Source organism: Gymnogyps californianus, chromosome 4 (genome assembly GCF_018139145.2).
Source record: "Gymnogyps californianus isolate 813 chromosome 4, ASM1813914v2, whole genome shotgun sequence".
Lineage (NCBI taxonomy): Eukaryota > Metazoa > Chordata > Aves > Accipitriformes > Cathartidae > Gymnogyps > Gymnogyps californianus.
Window position 1 is genome coordinate 10,935,545 of NC_059474.1, and position 23,726 is coordinate 10,959,270.

The 23,726-nt window shown below is 40.4% G+C and overlaps 1 protein-coding gene across 1 annotated transcript in view; it reads left to right on the forward strand.

Annotated features, from left to right (window-relative positions):
* Window positions 1–13,805, forward strand: part of DOK7 (docking protein 7) — a 69,121-nt gene extending 55,316 nt beyond the window's left edge. The window contains exons 9-12 of the mRNA XM_050896562.1: window positions 7,540–7,605; window positions 8,680–8,751; window positions 11,860–12,012; window positions 13,669–13,805. Coding sequence (XP_050752519.1) covers window positions 7,540–7,605; window positions 8,680–8,751; window positions 11,860–12,012; window positions 13,669–13,805 — 428 coding nt within the window. The remainder of the gene's footprint in view (window positions 1–7,539; window positions 7,606–8,679; window positions 8,752–11,859; window positions 12,013–13,668) is intronic.
* The last annotated feature ends 9,921 nt before the right edge of the window (window positions 13,806–23,726 follow it).

A 23,726-nucleotide genomic window follows, 5' to 3' on the forward strand; every position in this document is an offset into this window, starting at 1 on the left:
AAGGGCATACTAATTTGAGGTAACTGCTTTCAAAACCTGTCTTGTGCATGTACATGGCAAGATATCTGTACTAGCATGAATGATTGTACAATGACACAATACACAGTTATAATGTTTGCTAGTGTAGCAGTCCACTTAGTCATAAACACGTTTCTTCTTTATCACAGAAAGGACTGTATTGTATTTTCATTCAAATCACTGTACGAATGCAAACCCACTTCTTCCAGTGCTACAGGTGCCCACATGTTCTGTACAATATTTTTGCTCTTGAATGCTTCAGTTCTGTAGCCAGAAATGGAGTTAAAGAGTCAGGATCAATTGTTTAAATATTTTTCAGTTTATTGGTAGTGAATGTGGGTGATGATATTCTCTTTCTACTGTTAGTTATATATGCTGAGCAATAGACTCAGCAACTTCAGAGAAATGTGTCTAATTCTAATGGCAAGCTGAAAAGTGTTCATAAATGTGGCAACAATTCTGAATTGTATTGCTAGGTGGAAAAAAACAAGTTGGGGTGAATAATTTAATTCTGGTTTAAATAATTTGGTTGCCTTTGTTATAAATAACTTTGTAAAGATTGATTAGAAAGAGAGACTGAATTAGATTGCTTGCATTTGTAGGAGGAAAGTGTTCCCATTGTTATCATAGCTTTGTACTACAGATCAAGGTAAGGGATTCTTTGGAGTGGTATGATGTGGGAATGCCTGCTCTTAAGTATAATAGACTGCATTTATGGTTATTATGGACCTTAAAATACCATGGCAGGATAAAGGTTCAAAAATGTGATTCAGATTTCCGGATTTCTGAGACTGCTGGATTCTGGAGGCACCTAGGATCATGGTTTAACCCCAGCCAGCAGCTAAGCACCACGCAGCCGCTCCCCTCGCCCTGCTCCCAGTGGGATGGGGAGGAGGATCGGGGGAAAAAAAAAAAGTAAAACTCTTGGGTTGAGATAAGAGCAGTTTAATAACTAAAGTAAAATAAAATACAATACTAACTAATAATAATAAAAATATAGTAATAATAATTGTAATGAAAAGGAACGTAACAAAAAAAGGGAGAAATAAAACCCAAGAAAAGACAAATGATGCACAATGCAATTGCTCACCACCCGCTGACTGATGCCCGAGTAGCGATCTGCCCCTCCCGGCCAACTCCCCCCAGTTTATATATTGAGCATGACATTCTATGGTATGGCATATCCCTTTGGCTAGTTCGGGTCATCTGTCCTGGCTGTGCTCCCTCCCAGCTTCTTGCACACCTGCTTGCTGGCAGAGCACGGGAAACTGAAAAATCCTTGATTTAGGATAAGCGCTACTTAGCAACAACTAAAACATCCATGTGTTATCAACATTATTCTCACACTAAATCCAAAACACACTGTACCAGCTACCAAGAAGAAAATTAACTCTATCCCAGTCAAAACCAGGACACCTAGGTTTAGTACATGTGATCTAAGAAGTTCTCATGGGACCTATACAGAGTTTTTCATGAATGCTTAAGAAATTCTGTAGCATGATCTAGTGGATGTAATTTCAGATATATGTATGTAGGTCCTTTTCTCAGGAGCTGCTTACGTGTTTTGAATTAAGTGATCATGAATGAGATGCACATTCAGTGTTGAGAGGTGGAACCAAAAGACAGCACATTCCTTCACAGAATGGTGAGCTGAAGAGCTCATCGTTATCTTGATTATCTTTCTGATCCTACAAATCAAAGTACTGTAGGAAAAACAGGGCTGAAGGGATTGTCTAGCTCAAGCCTCTGCTCTGAGGTTAGGATGTAGTTCTGTGTGTATGTCTGACAGGTGTTTGTTTAGCATGTTCTGCAATGAGAATCCTTAATTCACCTTAAATCATCTGAAGTCCTTTGCTATTCTTACATTCAGCATGTATTTCCTAACAGTTGTGGTGTTTCTTGCTGTGATTTAGGCCTGTTATTTAAATCTTGTGCTCCTTTCTAGTTCATTGCAACAGCTTAGGTAGGAACCTCCAGCTCTTACTTATAATGTCTTCATGCTCTCCTTCAAAATATTTGGATTTTCTTGGTTCAGTAGAACTCTGTCACAGCTCTCCTGTTTTATGAATGATGTTTAAACCATGAGGTTGTTTTGTGGGGAGGAAAAATGCCACTATTTCTGTCCTTAGTTGCCAACCCTTCCAAGTGAACTGAGCAGTCTGAATCCCAAGACTCCTATTTAGAGAAGCTAAGTTGAGAGCTGGAATGGGTTTGCAGAAGTGCTTAGGGACCCCCTGCAATCCCTGGAGAAGGCATTTCATGCAGGCTCTATGCACCATATTTCAGAAACTTTTGTCCCTTCCCATTAGCTACAGGGAAGCTGATTGCCTCGGTATTCCCAGGAGCCAGACCCAACCTTGGGCATTTCAACACTCAAATTAAACTTCTATAGTGGGAGGTCTGATCTCCCTGTACTTCTGTGCCGCAGGCTCTGGCATTACAAAAATCAATAGCTGAATGAGAAAATAAGTTAACAAATATCCTCCCATGGAAGCAGCGTACTTTAATATTGTTAACTTTTGTGACTCTTAAATTCTCTTTTCTTTTTTTTGTCTGTGCAGTTCCATTTTTCCCATATTCCACAGGAGCAAATTCATCAGCATTGCAACAGACACTCTTGCTGTCTGACAGCCTCTTTCTTCACTTGTGATACCAAACCTACACAATACTTGATGGGAAATGTTCTGAGAGGATGAATTAAGGAATAAACATAAAACAATGCTGTGGATTGGAATCCAGCTGAAATGTCAGATGAATGCTGATTATGAACATTGTATCTCTATTAAATTGTTCTTAGGTAGATAGGGAGTCAAGGCAGGGAGATAAAAAGAAAGAATAAAACTGTAACAGGTGATGGGTGCTGAAAATGAACTCAGCTGTCTGACAGCTTAGATTTTATGATGGGAAAATCTTTCATGCATTTTTAAAATTTTTATTGCGAACCTATGCAGCCTGATACTTCTATTCCAAGCTTAGGAGTGAGCTTTCAAGGAACTAATTGAGAGCAGTGAGAAAGAAGAATCTGAGCCATACTGTGTTGGTTGTTGTTGCTTAGGTTGAAAATAAGTTATAATTCACAAATTTTTTTCAGGAGATGTGTTGTCAGCTCTTCAGATGTAGGAAGACAAAGTACACTATGATACTTCTATTGAGCCAGTAAAGGGACTGTGTGCTGAATAGTGTCCACCATAAACGTGTCATACCTCATAGGGCTAAATACTGTAATAGGAGAGCGTTATTCTAATGAGAAACTGATTAATAAAACCTTGCCATAATATGGCATGCTCTTTCTTGATTGTGCTTTATTTTATAAGTGCTCTCAAGATAATTCTGTAGGGGAAGAAAAACAGGAGGTCAGAAAAAGTAAGCTGTTTAAAATACGTATTGCATTTACAAGATAAACCTTGGCCTTAGTGACTATCTGAATTACTAGGGGCTTGACAAGAGGGGGGGGGGGGGGGAAGTCACTGCAGTGAAACCATATGCTAGTGAATGATCCAAATGCTGCTGCTTCATCCTCTGGGCTGAGTAGATCCAGCAGGTTCCTGTTCCCTGTTTTGAGGGTGACAGAAGGTGGTAAATCCATGCCACAGTGACCCTCTAGTCCTGCCTTTTCTGTATTCCTGATTTGCTTCCCCGTGCCTTCTCTGACACTGAAATCTGGGGAAATGACATATCCTGGCCTTCTAGAACACAAAGGTGAGGAACCTTATTTGCAAACATAGTGATTATTTCAGCTTTTTTTTTTCCTATTAAGGAAAAACATTATGTGACCTTCATTCTTGGCCAGTGTAGATCCTGAGCTTCAGATGCATCAAGATTTTTGGAGTAAATGTATATAAAGCATCCTTGAAGGTATATTTTTCAAAAAAACAGACACTGAGTTTCCTGGTATAGGAAAATGGTAATGATTCTAGCTTAACACTTTTGCATTTTTAAGGATAGGAGGCTGTGCTGGAGTGGCCCTACAGCATGGGAAGATGAATAATAGCTAGAGGTAGTTAGATCCTCTGTGATTCTTTTGGACACACTAAACAGGCATTTTTGTGGAACAATATTTGAACAGTCAGTGTGCTTGAATGCATTTCTAATTTTGAGTGATTCTACTACTTCTGAAGTTAACTGGTAGAGAGAGAGGAGGCACTTCCGAACACGGTGAAATCTGTAGAGCAAGTAAGCATTTTTAAGCATCTCCTTCAGCTTTTCTGTATTGCAGATAATGCCATTTGTATAGCAGAAAATATATGAAATCACTTTGAAAATTGAAGAGTAACAAACTTAGGGAAGTTTTATAGGGCAATTATATAGCACCAGGAAGTCTTTTATTACATTTACATGAAAAAACCTCCTGGTGTACTTGCAGTATTTCTCCTGTCAATCAGTAGCCCTAGCCTTTGGATGTTCTTTTAGGCAAGGTATCTTTTTTCAAAGGAGGAGATGGAAATGTTGCTTGGCTGAGTGGATCAAAGTACTTCATAATAAAGGCAGTTTTAATTCAACAAGAAGCAAGAATTTATCATAGAGCATAGTGTTTTCTTCTGTCCTGACTCCTTGTCAGCAAATTTAATAGCCCAGACCTGCGGAGTTTGTGACCCTACTCCGTGAAGGCAAAGTAGAGGCTGGGCAGTAAGAAGTGATCACTTGGTGAATGCAGTGTAGTGTTGAGTGTGTCTACTCACTGGCCATGTAATGATAGGTGACAGGATTTGAAAATGTAAACTGTCCGGGCTCAGTTTATAGGATGTATTCCAGCTTCCCTCTGGTTTGTTAATTTTTTTTCATGGCTCTTTCTTGTAGCATATGTGCTGTAAACTGTGCTTATTTTTGAAGAGTGGGCATAAAGAAATGACTATGAAGTTAGAAAAATGTTTCAAATAGTGGTTGTCTTCATTGAGCTACATCAGACTTTTGAGTCTAATCATATGTAGGAATGCAAAATATTCTGCAGCTTATTTTCATTTTGTCACATTTTGAATATCTTCTTCCTCTTACACATTCAGCAAAGCAGAACAGAAATAACTCTCTTGATGAGCTACTCAGTTTTAACAAAGACTTGAGCGAGTCAGCCACACAGAACTGGATGGCAGGGGAAACTGAAAAAATTATTCTTAACAATCCCTTGTAAGATGAAAAGAATGATGGAAGAGAGAGTCTGTATCCTGCTGGATGCTTTATATATTCAGAAATTTATCTTGCTAACTTGCTTTTTCCATGCCTGTAAGTGTTATCCTAGGATTCACAAATGAGAAACAAACCAGTTTATATGGTAGCTATAAAGAAGAAGGAAGAAAATATCTAGGTCGATCTCTGTTGACATGTGTTTATACGACGCAGTTTAAAGCTTCAAAAAAATTCCATGAGAGATTTGACTATGTAAATATTTGTTAGTTGCCAGATTTGAAAATGAGGAAAATGCAACAGGGCAAATCCTGAAGCATTAACATAGTTCTTTTAAACAAGCTCCAAATGGGAAAACTTCAACTTGACCATAAATGGATTGGAATATCTTACTGTTGTAAATCTCATTTCCTGTCCTGTTTGCTTTTCACAAATCCTAAAAATGTTGCTTAGAAATCCACGTTTCCTCTGGAATGATTTCAGCTGAATTACATTAAGTTTTTGAGGGAGAACCCCCCCCCGCCCTGCACACTAGTTCTGTGATGAAGCTGCAATTAGCGTAAAGCTGTAGTCTTTCTTCAGACTAAAGTAAGGCTTTCAGCTGCATAAAGCGTATTCTGATATTCTTAATAATGCAGAGACAGGATGCTCTGAGGTGAGAAAAAGGAAAATCAGTTACAGTGAAAATATAAGTAAATCAGCTAGTCCAGGGCTTTCCTATTTTTGCATTTATTTTTATCAGCAGTCTTGTTAAAAACAAAATATCAAATAATGTTTTTAGTGGTTAAGTCCTCACCAGAGTATGTACAGGTTCTACAATCTGATCTCATTTGTTAAAATACAAAATCAGTTTCTCAGTATGGTATGCTTGAAAATTGTTTTTGTAGCCTTGGATTACCCTATATATGCTTTTGTGTACACAAAGACTACAAAACTAAAGGTTTTAGTTCAGTTGTGCACTGCTGAAATAGGTATTTATTATTTTTTTAATCCATTGTCCTCATTAAGTGAAATAATCTGTGGGTTTTATTTAGATTTATTTTATGAAAGTGTAGGAATAATTTTATAAGCTTGGAAATTATTAGATTTAGAAAAAAAAATGTGTGAATGTATACTTTATACAGGGGAAAAAATGAAGAAATTGCCATATTCTTTAGGTTCCTAGGTCATGCAGTTTTCTTAGGTATTTGAGACTGCTATTTATCTTATAGGATTTCTTCATGTTGCCTAAGAATTACGGTAATTTTTGGATGCTATTTCAAAAACAATTTGCAGAGAAGTGGCTCACCTGCTCAGAGACTATTCATCAGTTTAGAAGAGAGTGTTAATTTTATACCTGATCCCCCCCACCCAGCAGCACATGGCACAGCTGCCCTGTCACCAGTGGCAGGGTTACTCATAAGCACAGCCTCCTACCTGATTTCTGTTAAGTACCATTTACTTGCACAAGAAGTTCCCTCGAAATTATTCATGTAAGGAAGTAAATGCCACTCAGCTTGGTTAAGATGCCCACAGTGACAACAGTAGAGACAAGACATTCACAGCTGGATAGGGATAACGCTAACCGAACAGGTAGGTATAATGCTGATGAGTTTACTGGTTAAATAAAGAAGGGATGCGTGTATGTAGACAAACCACACTACATGCATACCACACTCTCGGTTTCCGAGCTGCTAGCTCTTGTTTCCTCAAACTTCTGTAACTAATACTGTACCTGGGACAGCTTCCTGCTGATCTGAATAGGGCTGGGGAAAGGAGACTGACTGTGCCATCTGACGTGCCCTCAGTAAAGCTTTCCTGGCTGTAACACTTGGAACGGTATTTCACAAGAACCAGCTATGACCTGGATTCAAACCCCATGGAAGCTAGATCCTTCGCCTACCCTTCACCCTGCCCCAGTTTATGCATGTCTAAAACTGGATGGTGGACTACTGAAGTGAGATACAGTTCTTCCTATTAACTTTAATAGGTTTTGGATCTAGTCTGATGAGATTTTAATGAATACGTTAAACTTTGTGGTTGCCAAAGCTACGTTATTGATTGCAAAGGCAACTCTCCACTCAGTTTTCATTGCCATTTTACTTCTCAGTTCAAGACGACTGTCTCTGTAAGGTAGTACTCACCACAAACAGGGAGGCCAGTATCCTGAAGTTTTATAGAAGGCATCCTTTCTTTCTAAAGAAAGAAAACAACAAAGTTAGATTATAGTGCTACAATCTCAGGATAAAGAACTTAGCAAAAAAAAAAAGGAATATTGCTTAAATGAAGAACAATGACTTGTAATTCTTATTGAAATTTTTCTTGATGTTTCAGAATCATCTACTAAAATGCTGATGCACAGCAGATATCTAATAATAGCAACAGGTATTTAGATTTAATGGGAATCTCTCTCTTGGAAAACAGGTGGTGCTTCTGTCATGGCAGCTTCTGGGTCTTTGAAAGTACATAGAGGGCACAGTCTCCAAGCTGGTAAGTGTAAGTGGTTACAAGGTATGTGTGAGCATGTAAATTTAAATTAATTTAAACTTAAATTATTTTAAACTTCAAAAAATGTTAACAGTAATGTATGACTTGATTCCCTATTGTAAGACTTACGTATTTCTTTGGGTTTTTTGCTCTGCAGGGTTTTTGTTAGAAAGGCATTGACAGATGGGATAAGTTTAGAAGAGGCAGTGACAGATGAGATAAGTGTCAGAGCATAGGCAGTAATCTTATTCATAGCAATAAAATGCTGCCAGCACTTTAACAAAGGGCACCCACCAAAAAAACCCCACCTCGGGCCATCAGAAATCCTGTACCCTAGCAATGACGTGGTGGGAAAAAAACCCCACCACATTTAAAGATACTTCTTCATGATAATGGAGGAAGAAACAACACCAGCAGATAAAATGATGAGTGTTTGTCATTCAAAATTAATCCCAATATGTTCATTCTATGGGCGTAGCTTTTTAGCTTGCCTTGTTTGAACTGGGGTGGAGTCTGAAATCATGAGAGAACCTGGGCATCTTTTTTCAAAGCTTAGTGCTCTAGAAGCACCGGTGATGTTGTGCAACCTGGCTTCTTGCAAAGATGATGATTTGCACTTGGAAAGCAAAGTTATCTTTGGAAGGGCTAGTTTAAGCATTTTCTACAGAGCTTTGTCAGAAATCAAGCAGTTATCCATCATGCTGGAGGTGGAATTTTAACAAGAGTCTTCCAGATGCTCCCAAGATCACCCACGCACTTCTCCCTGATTCATGCATTCAAGACAGCTTTGCTACCTCATCGATGTACAGCAAAACACACTGTTGACTTCAGTGGCTTTCAGTGTGAATACTTATAAAAATGTCCTAATGTTTATTTCCTTGCTGTTGCACTCATTAGAAAATGCTGGCATCACCACCACAGAAAAGTCAACACTAGCCACTGTTTATACTTTCTGAGATTTTTCAGTATGATTATTCAGATTGGAAGGTTACAAGTCAAAACCAGAAAATCATATGCTTTGTTTTCCTTGTGCAAATTGCTAAATCCCAAGCTGTTGATGGTGTTCCTGTATTCTAGGTCCTAAAGGTGGTTATGAGATGCTGACACTTCCTGCAGAACCTGGAACTCCTACTAGCCCTGAGGAACCTGGTGAGTACAGGTCTTTGCAGCCAGTTGCATCAGAGGACACTAACATCTCCTGTTTCTTTTTCCTTTTCTATTTTTGTTGTGATCTCTTCTAAATGTTTATTTTTGAGGTGTTGCTTTTTGAACATGTCAGCTGTACATGCATGCTCACACACGCGCACGCACACACGCTTATCTTGGGGCTGTGTTTACAGTGTTGGTTTTCTTTCTGCGTTATTTATTGCGCATTTCTGAGAATAGTGCCTACATAGGGTAGAAAATACCAATAACTAACACTTGCTGAAAGAAGGGCTAAAACACCAGTTTCAAATATAATTTTCTTCTTCCCTCCCCAATTATGTTATCTTTTCCTTTCTTTTCCCCCTCATTTTGGTGCCACTGCATTTTCTCTTTTACTCTTCTGTAATCTTTTTTTCTTCCTACCTTTTGCCCCTTTCTCTTCAAGCAATCATGATATTCTCCCAATTCTTTCAGAATGTTGTAACCAAGCATTTTGGTCTGTTTTTCTCTCAAATTCTCCTTCCATAATGATCTCAAATACTGGTCCTCTGACCTCTCTTGTAAGCATCTTCTACCTCTGTCCACCCAGAACGGACTGCTGAAAGCACTGTCTTTGTCCATGGCTCTCTGTGTGTGCCTTGTTTTCCTAGTAGGAGCTTTTGACTGTCTTGTGCTTTTCAAATAAACCTTTCTCTTCTAACAAATACAAGCCAGTTTGTAGTGGCTGATGAGTTTTTTTTTTTTATTTGAAGGAAAAATGAAAAGCCAAGTATTTCTATGTTTACAAAGAAAGCACAGTTTCTATTAAGACAGCACTGAGTAAACAACAGAAGACTTTTCCTTTCCCTCCATTCCAGTTTGCCCAACTTTGTTCTTGGTTTGTTTTTTTCCTTTGAGAAGAATATTTGACTGTTGCCAGCGGTTTCTTTGTTCCGTGTGTTTCTTTTGCTTTTCTTGCACAAAGCCCTAGCAATTAATATATTATTCTCCATGTGTGTTTTTTTAGTTCTCAGGAAAATCACTGGGCTTGTCTGCATCAGGTACGACATTCAGCTTCCCGAAACCTTTCAACTATTTAGCTCTATGGAGAAGTTTGCTAGCTTTCATGTTAGCTAGCTTTGAGGACACTTCACTTAAACTCCTGCTACTTCACTTTAACAGCGTATAGAAAGACTTCAAAAATTATTTTTTCCTTCGTGACTGTTCATGACTGTATCAGTCCTTAAGATTGTCATTTGCTTACAACTTTAACTATTTGGAATGCAGGTTTTCAATGCTATGCTTCTGCTGAATCCCTTTTGGCACAGTCAGGCCAAATTCCTTTGAAATACTTTAGACAGAATAATTGAGAATAATTTCTGAGAATGATGTTTGATGAAGATATAGAAATTTCTTCAGTTTGATTTTTTTTTTTTCCCCTTTTCATTTTGTTCCTAACACCTGGCTTTGGAACAACAACTTGAAGTCTGACCATCAGAAAAATGTTCGGTTACTTCGTGGAAGTTCCTGTGTTTTCTTTATGAAAATTTGTCAGAAAATTGGCCAACTTTCCAGGCTTTTAAGATTTTGGACTGCATAGTAAACTCCTTTGATTTAAATAGCTTAAGCCTGGAGAGATTCCATTATCCTGGGATCTGCTGTAGCCTCTGACAACTCTTACTGTTGCCTGACTTTGTATGAGCTATCTCTGCTATCAATAATACAGTCCAAGAAGAAGAAAAAGTTCCCCTTAATGGTTATTCACAGCTGCTGTTGGTTGGATATAAGAAGTCATTCTCTCCTGTGCTCTGAAAAGCCTTGATCACCTACTGCCTCTCCATTCACATCTCAACAGTGTCTGAATGGGCAGAAAAGAAAAGCAGTGATTTGGACAAATAAAATTTTGATATGAGTTTTATGTGCGGACAAGGAAGGGCTTAATGGGAGAACTTCAGGGAAAGGGAGAACCTGAAGTGATACCATTTTTCCTCTGCACTCCTCTGTCCCAAATTGACTTAAGTGTTTAAGGGTAAGAACTTCAACTGGACTGGACAGGCAGATGATTACTAGCCTGCTGAGTAGGACAATGAGAATGTGACTCAAAGCCTTGCCCAAGCACAGAGGGAATACAGGTTTGTATTTGGGTCTTCTGTAGCCCAGGCAGTTCTGGGAAGTCCCTTGGTATTCGTGGATTGAAAAACCAGATGTAGGTGCCTGATATCAGGAAGGGGTTGAAAGCTGGAATGCCTGGTTGGCCGGTGAATGGAACATTAACCTTCTACCTTCTCTCTTAGTTTCACTTCTGACAAGATTAGAATAATTGAAAGTAGGACTAGAAGAGGTCTTGAGAATTCATCCAGTAGACCAAAAAGTTGTCTTTAAGTCAGAATCGCTTTATAGAGAACTGTTTCCTGATAGGTGTTAGTCTATGTCTTTTTTAGAAATTTCTAGATGCAGAAATTCTTCAGCCTCTGTGGGATTTGCTCTAGTGTTCTTGTGATCTTTACTATTAGAAAGGTTTTCCCGCTGTCTAATCTACTTTTTTCCTGCAATTAAAGTCTTTTATTACTTGGTCTGTCCCCACTTGGCATCGTTCCTATCTTTTTCAGCTCAGCACAGGGAAGCTGTCAACGTTGTCTCCTCAAGCTTGCCTTCCCCTTGCTTGAAACAGTTCTTCAGTCCCTGTTTTCAGGACGTGCTTTCTGAACTTCTAGTGATTTTGGTTGCTGTCTTGCAGATGATATAGTAGTTCACATCTTCCTAGAACACATTGCTTCATATAAGGCTTTACTGACCTGAGTTAGAACTGAAAGCCTTGTGAGGTAGTGTTGCATACATTGCTTCTGTTTGAAAATTTCTGCACAGTGTTTGCTTTCTGTCACAACACGGTGAGATCACTGGCTGTGGTCTGTGGTCTTCTGCATAGATCCTGACTTGATCAGTCTCTCAGGATCTTTTCTGTAGAAATCTTAGTCCTCTCATGTCCCATCTATGACTGAGGAATGTGCTGTTTGGCAAGCTGAGTTGTTGCTGCTGAATGTTTTCTTTCAGAAGATTTGCTGGAACAATGTGTATGAAATGGATAATTGGTCATTGCAAAAAGTGTCTATAATAACACATTACTTATTTTAGAAGGGGCAGTAGGTTATTCAGCTGATGTCCCTGCATCAGATCGACCCCACAGCGAGACAGCCACCTATGTTAATATTCCTGTCAGCCCTACTTCCAAAAAACAGCTTCATTACATGGAATTGGAACTTCAGGAACCTAGCACAAGCATAAGAGGTAAGGAAGTCTGCAGTACTATTTGAACAGCAAAGGATGCAGTAATGCAGAATGTATGGGGTATGGGGAATCTTAATTTCTCATCTACCCATAGGCTCTTGCTAACAGAGGAGTTGAACCCTGGTACTTTTGTGAGGCGGTTCTTGTAATTGCCAACTCTTTTGGAAAAGATTTTTAAGTATGAGGTTCTATAAGATGTTGCATCCCTCTGACAGGTGCATTGTATATGCACTCCTTCTAAAGTGAACATTTCTGTGTCTGTGGGGTTTGACAGACAGTAATTTGCTTCGTGTTCTTAAGATTTTCATTGCACATATTAGGACTACACTTACTTAATTTTTCTTGCTTGGCTTCAGAAACAGGGCTGTGGGTGTAGGTATACAGGGCTTGCTCCTGAAGATACTGACTCTGGAGCCATGCAGCAGATGCTTAAGAATAGAACACAGTGTTCTGCTATCTGCTCTCCGTGAGGATGTGTGGAAGTGCTAGAGAGGAAGCCAGCCCAAGTGTTTGCTTTTTTTTTAAATTTTTTTTTAATTCTTTTGTCTGGATCTGGGTATTTTACTTCTAATGTTTAACTTGGACAATTAGCATATAAACATGCAATATAGCTACCATGTATTGTCATTTAGAGATGCATTCCTCCTTACAGAAAGCCCCTAATCAGGATCTGGCATTTAATTGCTCACATTTGGTGTTGATGGGTTTTCCATGTATAGTTTTCAGCTGTTGAGATTTTAATTTTTATACTTCTAATTTCAGCAATTTTATTAACTTTGAAATGCTAGCACTTTTCCCATTGGTTTTTTTTTGGATGTTTATATGGCTCTAGTTAAGTAACTAAGCTTCTCCCAGACTTTAATGTAGTTCTCTGTACAACATCCTGTTGATATGTAAAAGCGATGTTTTATCTTCATTTTAAAGACAGTGAACCGAGGCATTAAGAATGAAGAGCCGAATTCCATAAACTGACATAAACTTTCCTAAAAGTCAACTACCCTCCCAAGCTCAACTTGTATAGCTTTGAAGGTGCCTTTAATGACCATAAATATTTTATTTTTTCATACTATTTTCCCAGCCTCTAGAGTTGTATGTCTGCACCTGTACAGAACTATTTTACTCCTGAACAGACTGAGCAGCTTTTGTCTCCCTTACTGCCAATTATTGGACTAAATGGTCATTCTCTCTGAGGCTGAAGGTGGGCGATCTGGTAAACGTTCACAGAGTGTCTAATCCAGACAAAGAAGAATCCCTGCCAACTGCCCTAACAGAGGTGTTTTCTTTTCAAATACCAGATGTTGTTCATTTACTGACTAGTAACCTGCTGATGAAGCCTCCCACAAGTGGGAGAGCTGAGTTCAATTTTGTCTTCTACTGGGAGGAGTAAGGGTGGAGATTCAAACCTGGGGCAGAAATACAAGTGGTTCATTTGCTTATTTGAAGAAAACCAGATAGCTAAAATGTGTAGATATAAAGCTTTTGAGGTTTTTTTTAGTTGTGGTTATCATTCTACTCCCTTATAGAGCTTGCTTTAAGACCACACCAAGATCACCTAGGAAATCTGCGCAAGTGTCTCAATAGCTTAACCCTGGGTTAGTTTTACCCAGGAATATATGAGAGGTATAGTCTTTTACAGGATTTCATTTGGTATTTCAGGGAGTGGATCATCCCGATATGCACAGATTGACATTGCAGCCACCGAGACAGCCCACAAAGTGGGAACGCAGCATGCTCAATGCCGGGAGGAACGCTTGCAGGAGCTAGAGCAGAAGAAGAAAGGGGCTCAGCAGTGACCTGTCTAGGAAAGAACTTTTTGCTCACCATAAATTGGTACTAAATTATCTTCCAAAAGATTCACATTTATTGTAAAAAAATACTCATACGAAAAGCTGCCATTGCTTATTGCATTTATACCAGATTCATTCCAATATCTTGATTCCTAATTGGAAAGCTGGTAGCATGAGGGGGATGTGTGGTCTTTCTTTTTATTTTAATTTGGTTGTAAAGTCCAGATTTTTTTTCATATGCAATGACAGATTAAGTTACCTTTTTCTATAATTCTAAAATCCTGGAGAACCTGGAACCAATTGCAGTGTTTATTAAATGGTGGCATTTTCTTAAAAAATAAAGAACTTGAATGTGTGCAGATAAGGGGATGTGAGTGTGTGCGTGATGAGTGTACACATATGTTTGCATGTATGCATATGTATGTATGTAAGCACACATTACTGATAAAATATATGTATATATCTGAGTGTATAAAATATGTAAAACCTCTATTAATATATTAATGGACTCTTACAAAAGCAAGAAAATTCAGTGCCTGATTTTTTGCAGGCACAGTTTTGTTCAATTTATATGCTTATTTATGGACATGCTTAACTTTACCTATGGGTAATGCAGTTTTATACCTCACCAAGAGTTCTGCAGCTTTGGCTAAAGTTGCTCAGATTTAAAAGCTGCAGTGTCAGGGATGCATATGTGTATGCATACAGACAAGAGCACACATAAGCAAGTTATTTAATTTAATTATGTCTATAAACCAAAGTAACATGAAGGGACATTTTGGGTGCTTCTGTTCTTAAAAACCCTGTGTCAAACCATAGGCTTTGATTTCATAGTTGCTGAGTATGTGTAATTCTTAGCAACTTTCCTGGAGTTGAACATATGTATCACTTTGAAAATCAGGTTTCAGGTTTCTCATACAGAATATCTTAAAATCAAGGTACTCAAAAGAACCATTCACTTTTGAAAATGGAGTCCTTTATTTGTATCTCCAAAACTATCCCTAATGTAAACCAGCATCAAAAGCAGATCATCCACCTTGAATCTAAAACTTTAATTGAGTCATTCTCTGCTGTCCCTAAATAGCATAAAACCAGTTCTGTGTAAGAGGATGATGTCTTCAGAGATGCTACAGAATTGAGGCACAACAGGATGTTATGTTGTAATGTAGGTTTATCCACAAGTCTGTGACATCTTGCTTTTGTACAGCGAGATTGTATGATTCAAAACTTGACTTAGCTTCTTGTGTTGCATTGTTTATGTAATTCTTGTGTTCTATGTATTTGTCCTGATACAAAATGTTATTTAAATAAAATGTTATGGCAGTGATGCTAGACTAACAAGGCAGTGTACTTATGAAGAGAACAAAATTTTGGCCTGTGATAACATATCAGCTTTGGCTTCCAGAAGTTATCGGGAGTGATATCTTGGGTATTATGATTTTTTGACTATGTCCTCTTAAGATACAATATCACAGCCCAATTCTGTTTTTCAGATATGCATTATAATTTATATTGGTGAGTGGAAGTTTTGTGCCAGTGAGGGTTTCACTAAGTGACTTAGAATGAGAGGTGGGTGTTTGTTTTTGAGGCAGAATTTAATCTATAAATTTATTTGAATGTAGCCTCAATAGTAATGTAAAATATCAGAAATCTCTCAAATAAATAAAAATGTGTTTGAGAGTTTACAATTGCCATTGTCATCTGTCCTGTGCTGAGACGTACTTTTCTGTTTATCAGCCTAGCATATTTCTAAGGGAAAAGAAATATTTCTTATGAGATTCCTAGTTTAAAAGATTTTTCTTATTTGACAAATGGACAGTGGTGATCTGCTTTGTAAACACATACTCAGTACAACCGGAATGGCCTGGACTTACAGCTCCTTGGGACCAGGTTTATGTAACTGAACTGCTATTCAGTTAAGGATCCTCCACTGGAGGACTTGCAGGGTTAAATCTCTTGCTACGTGCCTATTTATATTTAATATTTAAAATGAGCATAGCTTGCCTGATGCACTGAAATGCAATGTTTTGCATCATGTTATATAATGAAGCTGCAATATTTCTATCGTAAAAATCTATTTACCAGGAAAATACATACCCAGGTTCTCTACAAAGGCTGCCTTTCTGTACATCGTTGCTCAAAATTGCTAGCATTGAATCCTGGACTTGCAGCATGAGTAAAGACTTGACACAACAGTAAAGGTCATCAGATTGCTGCTGGCCTTACAGGAGGAGTCACAATTTTAAAAATATGTTTTTCAGGTTGAACAGGGCTGTGAATCTGGGCATGCACATGGTTCTCTGTGCACGTGTATTTGTGTATGTCATAGTAACTTCAGCTAGGATTAGCTAAATGGCCGGATATAAATTGGTACTTCTAGCCTTTGTTAATGTCAACATGATTATCCTATAAGGCTTTCTACAAATGAAGTATTTTACTTTTTAGGCTTCTGTTTCTCTTTTTTTACTTCACTTGAATAGGACAAATAGAACAGATGATTTTAACTTCTTTTTAAAATTCACTTCATATTCTCATGCACTAAATTATGTTTAGGATGCTGAAGTAGGAGGCCAAACCTTACTGTTGCATCTGTTAAAAACTGGTTGGTTGTTGTTTTTGTAGTATGTTGCAGGCCTCCCTGTCAAGTTATAGGCTTGACATTTCTGTTGAAGAAACTAAAGCTTTCTCTTTTGAACAGTACGAGCTCACAGAAATGGAAAACCTTTTTCGTAAATAAATAAAATAATGTGCCTTCAACTTCCAGTACCAAACTGGGAAAAATGAAAGTCAAACCATAATCCTATGAGCAGGCTTGTGCTCACCATGTAGCTTCCATGGGTTAACTCTAGTACTGCTGTTGATGTACAAATAGTTAGGGGTTTATTCACATGCCTTGCATAAAACTTGTGCAGAAGTGATCTAAAATACAATTTGTGATTACAATAGGGTGATTCCAGATTCAGAGCTCTTTGCAAAAAAACCAAAAGATCTCCCACACTTTTGGAGATAAATGTGACTTGTAGCTTCTGCTGGTAAAAACGAAGGCAGTGCTCTTTTTTGATTTAGCATTCTACCAGAGTCAGATGTCCTCCTGCCCTTACCAGGAGTATGAGGAATTAATTACCAGAAGAACAAAACAATGTGATGTGACTGATACTTCTATAAGATGTTCTTGAAGTGCTTTAGTGTGGCAGAAGTGCCAGTTTGGGGGCAGTGCTCTCAGTGATAAGAAAACACGCTGTCAGCAAGTGCAGTGTTTGGGCATAACCATTAGTGTGTTGTGTACGTACTTCTTTCTTTCTGATAGTCCTACTCAGTAGGTTACTGCCAAATGTAACTACTACTTCAGTGGGTTTTATGGCGTTGTTCATAAGCTGTTACGTAACATTTTTATACGCATGTATTTGGATCTCGATCACCTACCGAAGGTCTGGGGAGTCTGGGGAGGTCCCTGCTGACTGGAAGCTAGCCAATGTTATTCCAGTTTACAAGAAGGGTGTGAGGGAAGACCCAGGGAACTACAGAGGTGTTAGTCTAACCTCAGTTCCTGGAAAAATTAAGGAGAAGATACATACTGAGTACAATCGAAAGGCATTTAAAGGACGATGCAATCATCAGGCACAGTCAACATGGGTTCACAAAGGAAAGTCTTGTTTAACCAATTTGATATCCTTCTATGATAAAGTCACCTGCCTCACGGATGAAGGGAAGGCAGTAGATGTAGTTTTTCTGGATTTTAGTAAGGCTTTTGCTACTGTCCCTCACAGCATCCTTCTGGACAAGTTGTAACTGGGGGATGAGCAGGTTCATGGTGCGCTGCCTGAAGAACTGGCTGAAGGGCAGAGCTCAAAGGCTTGTAGTGAGTGGGGCTACATCTGGCTGGCGACCGGTCACCAGCGGTGTTCCTCAGGGCTCAATCCTAGGGCCGGTTCTGGTCAATGTCTTTATCAACGATCTGGACACAAGAGTTGAATGCACCATGAGCAAGTTTGCTGATGGTGCCAAACTGGGAGGTGCTGTTGACTCTCTTGAGGGAGCAGAGGCCTTGCCGAGGGATCTAGTTAGACTGGAGCATTGGGCTATGATTAACGGGATGAAATTGAACAAGTCCAAGTGCCGGATTCTGCACCTAGGATGGAGTAACGCCAGGCACAAGCATAAATGGGGAGCTGAGTGGCTGGAGAGCAGCCCTGCAGAAAGGGATCTGGGGGTGCTGGGGGACAGCAGGCTCAATGCGAGTCAGCAGCGGGCCCTGGCAGCCGAGAGGGCAAACCGCATCCCGGGGTGCATCAAACACGGCATAACCAGCCGCTCAAAAGAGGAGATTGTCCCGCTGTATTCAGCGTTGGTGCAGCCTCACCTCGACTACTGTGTGCAGTTCTGGGCCCCACAATTTCAGGAGGATGTGTAGGTCCTTGAATGCGTCCAGAGGAGGGCAACAAAGCCGCTGAAAGGGCTGGAAGGCACGTCCTGTGAGGAGCGGCTAAGGACTTGGGTTTGTCTAGAAAAGGAGGCTGAGGGGCGGCCTCATTGCTCTGCACAGCTTCCTGAGGAGGTGGAGAGGGAGGTGCTGAGCTCTTCTCCCTGGTATCCAGTGACAGGACACGTGGGAATGGTCCAAAGCTGCGCCAGGGGAGGTTTAGCCTGGACGTTAGGAAGCATTTCTTTAGCGAGAGGGTGGTCAAACACTGGAACAGGCTTCCCAGAGAGGTGGTCGATGCCCCAAGCCTGTCCGTGTTTACGAGGCATTTGGACAATGCCCCTAGCAACATGCTTTAACTTGGTCAGCCCTGAAGCGGTCAGGCAGTTGGACCAGGTGATCACTGTAGGTCCCTTCCAACTGAAAATATTCTATTCTATTCTGAAGATGACAGGCTTCAGGGTAGCCTCACTGAGAGGCTTAGAACAGTGATGATCAGTTGGTTACAGATTAAAAACAACTCTCCTATGGACTTTTCTTTGAAAGGCTGGAACGTAAGTGACAGAAAAATACATATAATTAATGTCCTGAGTTCTGATACAATAAATAGTTTTAGAAGACAGTAGGCAGGTGTAGGAAAGTGCAGCTGCCAAGTAAACTTTGAGTTTAGTAAAAACTTTAGGGTGAGTGAAAGTTAACTTTAAAACTTACTTGCTTTCAAACATTTGTCTGCATCAGAGCATCTAGAAATAATTCAAATTTATTATCCCACTGTGTACACAGAGGCGTATGTAACATCACCGTTTTACTGAAATAACAATTGTCAACTTATTTGAGGAATGTGCAGTGGGGGGGTGGGATCAGAAAGCCGATTTAGCATGACAGTAATTTGTCTCTACATTACATTATACTGTTGTGAAATCCCTAAAAAAAAAAAAAATTTAAAAAAGCGCCCTAGCATCTGCTATTGTATAAGTTAAATTTTAGTCATCTGTGGGCTGAGCTGGCAATTTATGGATAGTTCATATACAGAAAATAGAGCAGATTGCATGCTTGGAAAGGAATCTGGCCTTTGGATACCAAAGTTTCATTATGTAATGAATTGCTCAGATTCATCACCCATCCATGTCTCTGTCTGCTACAGTTGGAAGATGTCCCCCGAGGCCTGCCTTTGGCTGCTTGTGGGAGCCGGCGCAGGCAGGACGCAGGAACAACCACAAAACCACGGATGAAATGCAAAGAGTAAGTTTATTCTCGTTACCTTGCCAGCCGGGGGATCCCTGAAGCAGCACCCGGGCAGAGGCACACAAGCAGGGACGCAGGCACCGCGGAGCTCGGTCCCTGCTGGAGGATCACTGACCCTGCTGTTTGCGCCTGTTTATCAAGGATTCATGCAGGCGTAGTTTACCACTGTGCTTTGATCCTTCCCACAGCAGGGCAGGAATCTCAAGCATGTTCGATAGGGTGCCTCTAAGTCTATCACAGGCCTATGTTATCTAAACACAGATGTTCTGCGTGTCCAACACACAGGGCTAAACAACAATTAGTATGATATATGTGTTTTTCCACACCCCAGCTGCAAGTCACTTGAGCATGTTTACAATCCTCCTCGCCAATCTTCCATTATTTTCCCACACTGCTGTAACGCTTTGTCCTTTTACTACCAACAGTCAGCAGTACTGGACACAAATTGGGAAGCACAGGAAAAATTCATGTTGGGAATTTGATGGAGAAGTAGGTAGGTGTCAGCAGAGAGCTGGAAAGCAACAGTTGTCCTTTCCCAGCTATTGTACTGATAGAAGAAGGGCAGCGACAGGGTGACAGCAGAGTATATGACTCCGTAAAATGTAGTTTGGGCCAGTGCTGGAGACTGCCGGCTGGATTGTTGCTTCTTGTACAAAGCGTGGTTGTAGCAAGGAAGTGGAGTTTCCTGGAACAAGCCGAGGTTGCAGTTGTGTCCTCGGTCAAACAGAAGACGTGCTGGCGCTGTCTCTACCAGGAATGGAGTGGAAACTATGGGACGGTTAAATGCCAGTGTCCACTCTAAAGAGGCAGACTGTCATGCTCCATGTGCGACAGCATGTGTCTCATTGTCCTTGTGTCAAGTCATGCAAACGGTTCAAGTTTGTACTGTATATACAGTCTAGACCTTGGACAGAATTATCCTCCACGTCTGTTTTTTCTCCTCTGTGGAAAGTATATGAAAGCTGGGTGAGGGATGGTGGGAGCTGGGCCCTGCTGTGAAACAGAGAGCACCCTGACTTGACATGAAGGTGCACCTCATTCTGCATTCAGCTATACCAGTGTTATTTACAATAGCTGGGAGATTTGCTAGAGACGGATGAGCTCTACTGAAAGCCCAGGAACTGGTCTTAGATGAATTTTTGCCATCTCTGGGCTTTTTACAGTGAATGCACGATACTAGTGACCATAAGTGATAGCTGTGAGAATGCATTTCCTGCGGTGACGGGACTTGAAGTCCCGGGTGGGCTGCTTTGGGGCTTTGCTGGCACTAGATACTCTTTTCAGTGTGTGAACCTCTGGCCAAGCCCTCCTTTACACTGACAACATTTAACATGTTTAGACCCTCTCATTGCTGTCCATCTGGTCGGGGAACTGTCAAGGTGCAAGTTCCAGCCTGCAGCTGGCTGTGCCTTCGGTTTGGACTGTGACAGGAACCCTGTCGCTCTGTATATCAGCATGGTGCTTGCCCTGCGCAGTGCAGGAAGAGCCAGAAGCAACCGGATAAAACAAAACCTGGTGGCCAAGCAGCAAGGCTGTCAACATGAAAACGCCGACCTACCTGCCCCTGCTCTCAGCCTCTGCTGTGTCACTGGAAAGCCGTAAGTGGTCAAAGCTGAATAGGATGAGTTGCTCTGTTCCTTGGTTTCAAGGAGCTGAAGAGAATTCTTGTTCATTCTCAGCGTATACTTATGGCTAAATATGCTCACTCCTGTTTCTTCTGTAATCCTAGATATGCACAGCGGCAGTACTTTGATTTGGACTTCTGACTGTCCTGTTTGGTTACATTGGCCGTTTTTTTCTTTCAAAAATTCTAGCATAGCTGTTTATACAGATGGCAATAAAATGAGAAGGAAAACAATTCCTAAGAACATCTCTGGAAAACCGTGTTCTTATCCTGAATTAATAACTAATCATGAATGAAAACTTTGTTTTGTAGTTCTGCAAAGCTCATTCCTCTGCAGGGGAATGAGGGTCAGTTTGCACAAGACCTGAAACAATCGATCAGTGGTAAGGGTTTAGCGACACCAGCAAACTGAGGCTAATGCAAACATAGTCTAAGACATATGCATCCGTATAGATTGTGGTTATTAGCTGCTTGAAGAAGGGCTTGGAGGAGGGTAACTCGAGTGTTCCAGGCTGCATTTACCTGTGTGGAAGGTGTTCAGGCTGTTGCAATGTGGTTTTTGTGTAAGAATCTGTGTCAGTTTGGTACAGATTAGGAAAAAGGTATAAGCTGAAAAATTCCTAATAAAAATTGAGAGAAACTTACTGCATTTCCCACTGCCAGCGGTCTGCTGTTGAACTGAAATGAGCAGTAACCTCTGAGTCCTAAGCTCTGGCCATGGAAGTCTCTTCTTTCGGAGACGTCACTTTTTGCACATAGTTCTTCTCACTCCCCTTTTGTTTTCTTGAACTTCAAAACAGAACAAATACTGGATCATCAATGGCCTCGGGAACTGGCATGAACGAAGACTCTTCACACTGCGACTGGGCATATTTGGGATTGTAAACAGGAGTCCCAGACTTGGATCTGAGTTGAGGTTGGGGAATGGACTCCTTCCCCACTGAAGGACCATTTAGTTAATGGTTCTGGTTCAGATGTCTTCTTGAATTAGAAACTGAGATTTGAATTTTGAGGTTAGACTCACGGATCTAATGCCAAGCATTGCAAATTATTGGGTTTCATATGCAGGTTTCTGGTTCTCTGTGTGTTTCTTCTTAAAATAATGTAGCTCCCTTCCCTCTTTAAAGTAAGTTGCCTGGAAAATTATAACTGCAGAACATTAAATAGCATTTTATTTTAGTAGGAGGCTTATTTCAAAGTGGTTCAACACTCACTTTGCCCTATAGACGTCACCAGGTTTAAGTTACAGTAGACCAGTTATTGACAGGCAACCTTTGAGACTGAAAATGATTAGTTTTATTAAAATGGATGTGTGCAGCTTTCTGCTAAGTTAACACATCAGTGAAGGAACAAAATATCTACATGTTATATTAATGTATCCATTGTTTTTACATTCACATGTTAAGCATTAGTATCTGTGTACTGTTTTCTTTTTGATTTAGGAGAGTGCTCTTTTGTTGAGTGGTGGGATAATATACATGAAGATTTGGATATGAAAGTGCATTAAGGGCTATTGAGAAAAGCATTTGGGTTACAATCGTTGCTGTACCAAATATGGCTCAACTTGAAATATTTACTATGGATGGAAGTTTATAAATTTATTTTGGCTCAACCGGACAGATTTTATGAACGCTTCCATTTTATGACTGTGGATACTCGTAAAAGAAATCCAGACAGTCTTTTTTTCTGTAGATTAACAACCTGCTTCCCAACAGGTGCTACGTGAATGGCCTGAAATACACGTTAACTGTGTGTTGTATTTGCAAATGTTGATTCTGGTATTTAGAAGCTGTTAGATAACATCATAATGTATATGGAAAACGCAGTCTTCATCTTTCATAGCTCCCTGTTCTCTGTTACAAGGGTAGGTCTGTATTGAAAGCAACGGTCTATTCCATGTATTGACTTTTATTTCATGACTTTTTTATTTATTTCTTCTATTCTCATTAAATGCTATGGAAAGAAAAAAAATATTTAAAAATTATTTTAGAACTGCCTGTGTACTACTTCACTTCACTTACTGGTAGATTTTTGTATGTGAAATGGCACCTTTTTCAACAAACCAACCCCAAACCCAACCACCTCTCAGAAGCAGTGCCAAACGATGACAGGGAAGGTCTGTGGGTGTGAACCAAGCACGTGAACCGTGTGTTACCTCTGCCTGGGTTAGTCCTGAGCTGGGCGCTGCGCTTGGGCTTTTGACACGTGATCCTGGGTTAGGGCCCGCAGAGTTGCTCTCAGCAGCCTGGCTCCCAGTGCAATGCTCTGGTTTCTGGGCCCTGTGGCACGCTGGATCCTGGCTGGGGACCTACATTCTTTCATGGAGTGTAACTGCACCAATTCACCTAACCTCACGTATCGAATAAATGGAAGAATTGAAAATACGCTGAGTTAGGGCCCCTGCCAGCTCCCTTTAGGGTCAGCAGGGTGAGATGCCTGCTTAAGCAGAGCTGCAGACCCCGTGTGCTGGGAATCTAGGCAGCGCACACACAGGCGTGCTTCGTGTTCTTGAGCCGGGAGCTTGGGAGCTGCCTTCTGCTCCCCAGCCAGGGCTTGACGCCCTTCTGAAGCCCTTCTAAATGCTCAGCCAAGATCAGCTGTTGAGGCAGCCACATCCTGGAAGCTCAGCTGGTTTCTC